The sequence below is a fragment of the Pseudoliparis swirei genome, chromosome 14 (genome assembly GCF_029220125.1).
Source record: "Pseudoliparis swirei isolate HS2019 ecotype Mariana Trench chromosome 14, NWPU_hadal_v1, whole genome shotgun sequence".
Lineage (NCBI taxonomy): Eukaryota > Metazoa > Chordata > Actinopteri > Perciformes > Liparidae > Pseudoliparis > Pseudoliparis swirei.
In genome coordinates, this window is record NC_079401.1 from 9139268 (window position 1) to 9148488 (window position 9221).

Sequence of the window (9221 nt, forward strand, 5' to 3'; positions counted from 1 at the left end):
GAGGGCCACTGAGTGTTAATCATGGAGGGAACGAGAGAGAAGGATTTATGTTTTGCCTGAAAGGGACAATTACACAACGAGGAACACTTCACAGGGATATTTTAAGAAGTCAGTATGTGGCTGAGAATTATTTTTTTGCATGTGAAAGGACTTTTGCTTCCTCTGCTGCTTCCTGAGAAATTACTCAGCATGAATCTTGGAACTATAAAAAAAGCACGATGCTGATGAAGACACTTAAGATGAAATTGACTATCGTCGTTATCATTAGTAGTAGATTCCAATTACTTTTAACTTCTTGAGGAAAGCCACAAAAAAACAAGCAAAAATGTAATAATACTAGAAAAAATGCCAAGTAAAATTAGCCTTGGATAACTAGTTTACAAGCAGCGTATTAGTATAGTTATGCTATAATGCTAAAGTCTCATCCAAAACGCAAAAAACTGATTAATTTGGTGCTTATGACAATGTTTATGTTTATTCGGAGAAATGACACAATTACAATATTTTTAAATCATCTCCAAGTTTTTTAAAACAGCCTCCAAACTGTGTCTCACAGTATTATCTGAGTAGTTTCGTCATTCTGCGCAGCAGCGCCCTCTTGTGGTCACGCAGGTGAACGACGCTGAGGTGGTCGCGCCTACGTCATCATTGCGCGCCTGCCGTCTCCGCAGCATGCGAAGGAAACATGGGAAGGCAGTTAATTTGATATTTAACGACCGTTATATTTCTATTCGCACAACATTAACTGCGGAAGTGGAACTATTGACTGGACGGGGTTGTCTAAAACGTGAGAGTTAAGTTAGATAACGTGAGCTTTGCGCGCGCGGTTATAGTAGTTCTCGGTTGTTTTCAGCCAGCTAACAGCATGGACAACACGCAGGGAGACACGATTAATCTCTTCGAAGATGAGGAAATCATTGAAGTCATCGACCTGGACGAGATGGAGCCTGGTCCCGGTTGGTTGAAAACAGTCCGCAGCTCGACTGCGTTTGACAACATGTCATCAAACTGAACTTTCTCACAGAAGTGTAAAGGCTCAGGATATACGGGGCCCCTTTAAAATAATGCCCTTCAGTATAATGTTATTAATGTTATCAATCCCACCACCTATCTATTCTATAATTGTGTTAATCTACCTTATTTACCACGTTTGTGTACTTTATATATTCTTTCTTTCTCTCTCTCTTTCCATCAAGATGATTTGGCAGACGACTTGGACGACGTTGACTTTGAAGACGCCAGAGACGACGACGAGGGCTGGGAAACCGATGACGAGATGGAAGAGGAGCAAGACGACAGCGAGTTCACCTTCACCAAGCACACGGGTGGATAAACGACCTCGCCTTCGATCTCACGCTCTCCTCAGCGGGCCGAGCCGGCGGGTTCAGCTTCTCCCAAACTCCTGTCTGTGTCCAGGCTCGGTGTTCTGCGTGAGTCTGGATCCCGCCACGAACACCTTGGCGGTGACGGGCGGGGAGGACGACAAGGCCTACGTCTGGAGGGTGAGCGACGGAGAAGTCCTGTTGGAGTGCACCGGTGAGTGTTGAAGGCAGACCGGAGGTTCACGCTGCGGCGTACGTGACTTTTGAGTCCGTCCCCCCCCCCCCCCCCCTGTGACCGTTTCCCCTTTTTTGTTTGTTTCCGCAGGTCACAAAGACTCTGTGACGTGCGCCGTGTTCAGCCACGACTCCTCCATGGTGGCGACGGGCGACATGAGCGGCGTGATTAAAGTCTGGAAAGTAGACGCCAAGGAGGAGATCTGGTCCTTCGAAGTGGGAGATCTGGAGGTGACTGTCATCCCGCCGTCAGCCGGGAACTGTGTGTTTACTTTGGTCAGCTGTAAGCGCTCACAAAGTCTTTTATGAGTGCGCAAGAGGGGATGACGGCTCTGGCGAGGAATTTGTGGTCTTGTGGAGGAAGTGAACGATCAGACATTCTCCTCTCCCACGACCCCAAACTGCTCACTCCTGCTCACTCCTCCCCTATCCTAGTTGTAGGATGTACTCTTTGGCTCCGAGTAGCAAGCTTGAGGGACTAAATCTGTGTATGTGACGTTATTTTGTGGCCGTCTGCCTGGCTTCCTCCTCAGTGGATGGAGTGGCATCCCTCCGCCCCGGTGCTGCTGGCGGGTACGGACGACGGCAACGTGTGGATGTGGAAGATCCCTTCAGGAGACTGCAAAACCTTCCAGAGTTCCGCGTGCCAGGCCACCAGCGGCAAAGTCCTCCCCGATGGTGAGAGATGGCGGGAGACACAAATTCACTCCTGAAATAATAATCTGGAGAGTCACCCTCCGCAAAAAAATACTAACGCTGAATTGTAAACTTTTTACACCGATGTTCTCCAGGTAAACGGGCTGTGGTGGGTTATGACGATGGAACGGTTCGTGTGTGGGATTTGAAGCAGGGAAACGCCACCCACGTCATTAAAGGTGAGTGGCAGTTCAAGATGTAGCGTCACCCTGTTCCCTTTTGCATTTCAGGTTTTTAGGAGGTCTTTGGTATCTAGATGACACATTATTTATTCATGTTCCCGTACTAGAGGAAGGTCGTGATTCGCTGGAGAACTTTTCATGTGACTGTGCCGCTCCAACTCTAATGGGAAAGTTTATTGTGACGATGAGAACGGTTTGAAAGAGGTCACTGCTTTATGGAAAACAGTAAATAAAAGCCAGTAAGGGAAACTGTAAAAGTATCAACCATCGATCAAATAAGTTCCAGCCCAATAAAACAGTCAAGAGCCGGAAAAAATAAACCAATTATGTAAGACTGAGCACCGATTTAAAAATAGACCGTGATCCACAATACAGAGAGTATATGAGCTTCTGATCCAGATAACACACACACACACACACACACCACTGTTGCATAACTGGTTTGGTTTTGTCTCCCCGCCGACAGGTCAGGAGGCACACAAGGGGGCGCTCACCTGCCTGGCGTGTAACAAGGACAGCTCTCTGGTGATGACTGGTTCAGTGGACGGTTTATCCAAACTCATCAACACCGTCACGGGCAAGGTGGGTGTCCGAGAAGACGGAGACGCACAGAAACGTTGCCCCGTCTCTGCGTTCCAAGTGTTCTGATCTCTGCGTGTGTGTGAAGGTGGTCGGAGCGTTCTCTTTGGACGGAGCCAAAGGGCCGAAGGACGAGGCGGAAGCCAACTCCGTCGAATCTGTGGGATTCTGCAACATGTGAGTTGTGACGGGGCGACTTTGAGAGTCATTGAACTGCAGAACGTTTTCATTTCGGAGAAGTATACATTGAATTTTTTTCGCCATGACTTGAAATGGGGTCAGTTAAAATGTCCCTCTTGATCACTTCCTTCTGACTTGTATCTACGCGTCAGGGGGAAAGGTTCATCAAACGTTTCATCCCTCTTGTCCTTCCCAGCCTGCCTCTCGTTGCCGTGGCGTACCTGGACGGGACTCTGGCCATATATGACCTCGCCACTCAGGTCCTGAGGCACAGGTGCCAGCACGAGGTACCACGCAGCAGAACGTTACGCTTTAGTGCCGCCATGGATCTTCACTTGTCTTAACTGTATAAAGTTAAATGCTGGATGTGGCCTGTGTGCAGATGCTATGTTGAGTTATACACACAGAACGGTTATTTTCCTCTGCGTGGTCCTCCAGGCTGGCATCGTTCACCTGCAGTGGGAGGAGTCTTCTTCTGTGGTGTCCACCTGCTGCTTAGACGGAGCGCTGCGTCTCTGGGACGGCCGCTCCGGCAGCGTGGTGGCCGAGTACCGCGGCCACTCTGCCGAGATCCTCAACTTCACCATCAACAGGTGCCACTTTGCTTCCTCGTTGTCTCCAATCTGAAAATGTCAATATTCTCTCACAGTTTATGTATTAATTTTTTTATTTCTTTTTTATTTCTTCAATCACTAAAATATTTGTTTTTCTTGATCTCTCCTTCAGGGAAGCTTCCTTCGCCATAACCGCGTCAGGAGACAACCAGGCGAAGGTCTTCTGCCTCCAGCGACCCGACCGGTAAAGAGGAAGACGAGCGGAAGGAAATGGAGCCGAGGCGTTTAACGATCAGACTTTTTGTTCTCTCCCACTTTGAGAACGTGTTTCCCCTCCTCAGGATTTTAATAATGTGTGTGAGGTCACACCGTCGTATCTGACCTGCATCACTGGGACTATAGCATCCAAAACATCATTTCGCCAGTTTTCATCAGAACTTTAGATAATTTAAACACGCCTGAAGATTTTTTTTTTTTTTACAATTCTTGCCTAGACTGAAGTTTCAATCTGATTGTTTAAAACAAACTGTTCCCTCATTACCTCCTTACGTACGCTCTTGTTCGAGAGTCTGAGACTAAACAGAGGGAAAGAGTCCAAGAGAGATGCATTGCAGAGGCCGCTGCCTTTGACAGAAAAGAGGATTTCCTTTGATCTTCGTTATGAGTTTTTTCTTCTTCTTTTTTCTAGTTTACTCACTAAGAGCGAACATTTGTGGTCTTCCAGCTCTCGGATACATTGTTCAGGAATGATCTGATGTAACCTCCAGTGTAAATACAACATAATAAATGATGTTCTTTCTTTGGCTCATGGATACTAGTGGTGAGTTCATGAGCACATCGCGGTCGACTTGTGGGTCACGTGAAAGCGACCTCTTGTTTAGACTGCGGTTTGATTCAGATATGAGTAACAGGAGGATGCGAGTCAGTTAAGAACCCCTGAAGGTAGTGGTCCCCAACCACCGGGCCGTGGACCGGTACCAGGCTGCACAGAAGGAATGAATGAAACAAATATTTTATTTATTATCACGGTCCGCCGTGCAAAGTCACTCGTCGTCTGGCGGCCGGTGCACCATAACAAATAGAATTGTCTGTATTGCTTTCCATGTCGGATGTGAGACTAAAAACAAGGCTTTCAAATGACTTGTAGTTTAATTTAGGTTTATCATTGATTAATAGGCTTGAGTCAAATGTTTAAGTGTCCTTATTAAACTCAAGTGAACTCAACTGTTTGACATGTTTTCTGTGTTCTTGCCTGGTCTAATTGACGATTAACAATCAGCCATCAGCTGAGGCCAATAAAGGAGAAGTAGGGACTGAGGAGCGAGAGATTGGGGAGTGAGGCACAGTTTGTAAATTACAATAAAAGATATTACCAAATGTGCTATTTTGTAAGCTCCTCCTTGGTGCTTAGGAAAGAAGCCAGAAACTTGTTACAGCATATTACCCTTGCATATACCAAATCCAGATTGTTATCATTTAATAGATAAGGCTATATTAAGCCCACTGGGCCTCCACTAGCAAATACTATTCAGAGCTTTATTAAGTCATTTATCATGTTGAATGCCGCATTAATCTTCCGGTCTTCCCGCTGCAACGACAAATACACAGTATGTTTCTGATGCTCCACAAGATATACTTTAAAATAGACCGGCACCAAAGCTATTCCCGGGACTCCGACCAACCAGAATCTGTCCTCTGCTGTGCTTTGCTCCATGTGAACATGTGAACTGTTTTTCTGCTATAATACACATACAAATCAAGATGTAATGGACAGGCTCCAGACGACCTGATGAATACCAGACTTCACATGAAGGTGAACCCTTCACGCTGCACCCCTCCTTGCTCCTTCTCGCACTCAAGGTCTCGTTTCAAGGCACAAACCGGCTCTGCTCCTTGAACTCTATTGTTCTGCTATTTTTCGTTCTCCTCTCCCGTCGGCCGTAAGTCACATTGAGGTGGAAAACAACCGCCAATCGGTATCCTGCGCACAAGTACCTGGACCCTCAGCTCATTGTGTGCGTGTAGACATGTTCTGTTTGTGTGCTTTTCGAAATTGTGGACTCGTGGTGGTGTATGGTCAGACGATGAGGCACGAAATATGATGTATTTTTGCATTATAGGTTGCACAAAACTCATCCAGCATTGTCTTAGCAGCCCATTTAGTGACCGGGGGGGGGGGGGGGGGAATAACACCTGCGAAGTGTGGCGTTCCCTGATGGCAGGATATTTTCCTCATCTGTCACAGCAGTGTGTTTGGCCTCAAAGGTCAGCCAGCGTGAAGACAAAGGCGAGGAGTGGCCTGAAGGATTATCACTTTTAAACCTCCACGGGGCCAAAAGCCTGGTCTATTAAATTGCAGCTCGTTTTGCAGCGCTGACAACCGATGCCGGACTAATCGGTTGAGCACAGAGAGACAGGCAGGTGCTGGTGCCAAGGTAAACATGTATGGAGGAAGAGGAGGCAACTGACGGACCCATTAAAATCTGTTTCACAAAAACAGACTCAGGAAAAAAAACACCTGCTGAGTTTATGATATTAATTGATTCAAAAATATTGTGAATAAGGTGACTGAGTTAAGATATATTTGTTCCAACTGGTGGAAGGAAGTGTCAGATGAGGTGTATTTGATCAATTGAGCTGCGAACGTCAGGAATTAGAAGCCCTGAATGAAATTAACAAGTGTAAGCAATTAAAGCAGGTTATTTATTTTATTATATCACAAAAAATCCTCCTATTTGGGTTTCAGGACACCTCCAGTGTCTCCTGGAGCGAGGAAGTGTCGCCATACGTCTCAGCTAACGTTGGCTAGTGAGGAAGTGGCGATATACGTTTGGGCTAACATTAGCTACCGAGGAATTCACGCCATACATCTCAGCTAATGTTAGCTCGCTTGACGAAAACGCCTTGATCTCCTTTGCCGGCCAAAGTCTTTCGACGCCCTGTAATTATTCATATCACATTGCATGTTTCCACTGTGTATGAAACAAGCAGATTACATCTCTGATGTTCTCGGAAAGCCAAGATGCTCCATCTCCTCCTTTTTTCACGTGAAGATGTTGTGGTTTCATGTCCAGCTCGGCCTCCCTGCGTAGTGTCTTCCTAGGCGCTCCCGGACCGGGGGACATCTCTGTTTAAAACCTTTATCTGACGGGCTCGTCCATCTCAAACAGCACCAGGTCTGCTCCAGACTATCAGTGAAAGTTTCCGTGTTTGGCGAAGAAAACAGTTGCACCGTCGGCCCTCCATCCAACACTGTGTTTAAAATTCAGGCATGTGTGACAGCTGTTATGAATTCAGGTGTACACACTGTTGTACGTGTATGTTTAGGGACAAATAACAGGAGCAAATACATCTCAGAATCTGCTTTGACCTTCTTGGAGTCTTATAGTCGTAACTGACTAATTTTGTAGGAGTGTTTGAGTGTTTCTACCGATGTACAGTAGCTCCCTGTAAAACCGCAAAATGTTGGTTTTCCATTTCTGTTTGTCCATGAATTAAACAAATAAGACCCAGTGTGTTGACTTGTGAGCTTTGGAAGTGTGTTGCATTGTGCATCCAGTGTTACAGCTAATGAGGGTCCGAGCGACAGACGAAGTCAGTCCGAGAGGACCCTAATGAAATTGTTAGGATTCTTATTATTAGGGTCCGAGCGCTACAATAATTCGCCAAAGTTGGCCGTTTTGGGCGTTTTGGGGCGTTTTTTGCTTGAATTTGCCATTTTTTACTTTTATACATCTAAGGATTTCTCCCACAAAACGCCAACAGAATCGGCTCTAATATTTTTTATAGAATCTCAAGACTTGAACAATGAACACTGAAAAAAAAAAGACTTTTCGTCCGTAGGAAATTGACGTTTTGTCACTGCCAATAATTGCCTACTTTCTGTGATTCCTTTATGTTAAAAACTATTGCTTAAACTCATCCAATCCTTGCAAAATAAATCATGCATGATGCCAGTCAAGTCCTGAACACATTCACATGAAGAAAGAAACACATTTATTATAGGAACACCTATTAAAAAGTAAAATAACCATAATTTATTCACTTTCACAATAATGTTACCCCCTAAAGCTGATGCAATTACATCTATTCAGTGGCGCAGAGCACTAGGTGCTTGCCTTGTGACCCAGAGACCTGTTTTCGATTCCAGGCTAAGGCAAAAATAATGTTATTGGTTTTTTTTACATTTAATTTACATGACGTGGTCTACACTTCACGTAGGGACACATGATGCATGAATATGTTCATGTAGTTAAAGCGCCACCTAGATCCTAAACTGGACTTGGTCGAATCTGCCCCAAACTTGTCGTGCTCGTTACAAGTCACGTCCTGAGTTTATCGACAAGCCTAATTGCACTCTTACGTGACAAACGGCGTCAAATCCGACCGGCGTGCCTGCGTCCTCGGCCGAGCGGGCCAGCGTCCCGCCGGCGCCCCCGACCGGCACAGATGAGCGAGGACCCGTTCAATGCTGTTCGCAGCTTTAATATGGTTTTGTAGTTTTGGTAAAGAACAGAACTTGAAGTACTGTGAAAAGGGACATTTATATAGGTGCTGTGGCTTAATTGGTTAAAGTGCATGTTTAGTAAACAAGAGGTCTGGTGTTCAAATCCCAGCAAAGCCTCAAGAATGAGTTTGTAGTATTTACTTTTATGGTTTTGTCGTTTTGGTAAAGAACAGAACTTGAAGTACTGTGAAAAGTGAATTTTATATAGGCGCTGTGGCTTAATTGGTTAAAGTGCATGTTTAGTAAACAGTAGAACTGTTGTTCAAACCCCAAGCAGTGCCTCAAGAATCAGTTTGTAGAATTGAATTTTGTAGTTTTGATAAAGAACACAACTTGAAGTATTGTGAAAAGAGTCAGTTAGACATCTGGTGTAGAAACTTTGGACTAACGGAGTACACTCCGGTAGTATAAATTCAAAAGTTATGAGGTTGTGGTCTGACAGAAGAGGATTCTGTGGGAAGACCTTCAAATGCTCAATGTCAACGCCATAAGTAAGAACAAGATCAACCCTCATTATTGATTTCTAAATGAATGTCTCCATTTATTTTCCGTGTTTAGGCTCCTAAGCCATTTGAAAGAAATAAAAATGTTAAACTCCCATTTATGTCGACAATTCTAAAGAAAGGCTTGTTTGTACAGCTTCTGTATATTTTGATAAACAATATTATTTCCCCCTTGAGACAGCTTAAAAGTTGTAAACTTCGTGGAGGATCCCTTTTGGCTTGAAAATATTATTATTAACAGTTGGATTTTTGTTTCTTATGTTCCTCCCTTGGTTCTCTAACTGAGCTTTCACTTGAGGATCATAAACCCCAGAAGCCTCTCGGGGCCTTCATGGAGGGAGTGAAACCAAAGCGCATGCCAGGCCTGCTGATGCTACCCAGGAATGTCCTTCATATTCAGGCTGGAGTGATGAACGCTTTGCATCCTTCTTCCATGCATGGACGTGAACCGCAATCCTCGACAG

The 9221-nt window shown here is 45.1% G+C and overlaps 1 protein-coding gene across 3 annotated transcripts; it reads left to right on the forward strand.

Moving 5' to 3' along the window:
- Positions 1 to 662: 662 nt before the first annotated feature.
- On the forward strand, positions 663 to 4971 carry aamp (angio-associated, migratory cell protein). Of its 3 annotated transcripts, none has more exons than XM_056431127.1 (11): positions 663 to 956; positions 1197 to 1325; positions 1417 to 1536; positions 1648 to 1787; positions 2090 to 2234; positions 2348 to 2431; positions 2901 to 3016; positions 3102 to 3190; positions 3390 to 3480; positions 3632 to 3786; positions 3920 to 4971. In XM_056431127.1, the coding sequence occupies exons 1-11, from the start codon at positions 866 to 868 to the stop codon at positions 3993 to 3995; spliced, it is 1236 nt and encodes a 411-aa protein (XP_056287102.1). In that variant the 5' UTR covers positions 663 to 865; the 3' UTR covers positions 3996 to 4971. The 3 variants fall into 3 exon arrangements, with proteins under 3 accessions (XP_056287102.1, XP_056287101.1, XP_056287100.1); XM_056431126.1 differs by having other exon boundaries at positions 664 to 787; XM_056431125.1 differs by having other exon boundaries at positions 865 to 1536.
- Positions 4972 to 9221: the final 4250 nt, after the last annotated feature.

What these genes read in the sequence shown, in the direction of transcription:
- aamp (XM_056431125.1), top strand. Translation starts at nt 1,065, where the DNA reads ATGCCCTTCAGTATAATGTTATTAATGTTATCAATCCCACCACCTATC. An exon ending in CGCCACCCACGTCATTAAAG is followed by an intron (nt 2,432 to 2,900) that starts GTGAGTGGCAGT and finishes CCCCGCCGACAG; the next exon opens with GTCAGGAGGCACACAAGGGG. An exon ending in CTCAACTTCACCATCAACAG is followed by an intron (nt 3,787 to 3,919) that starts GTGCCACTTTGC and finishes TCTCTCCTTCAG; the next exon opens with GGAAGCTTCCTTCGCCATAA.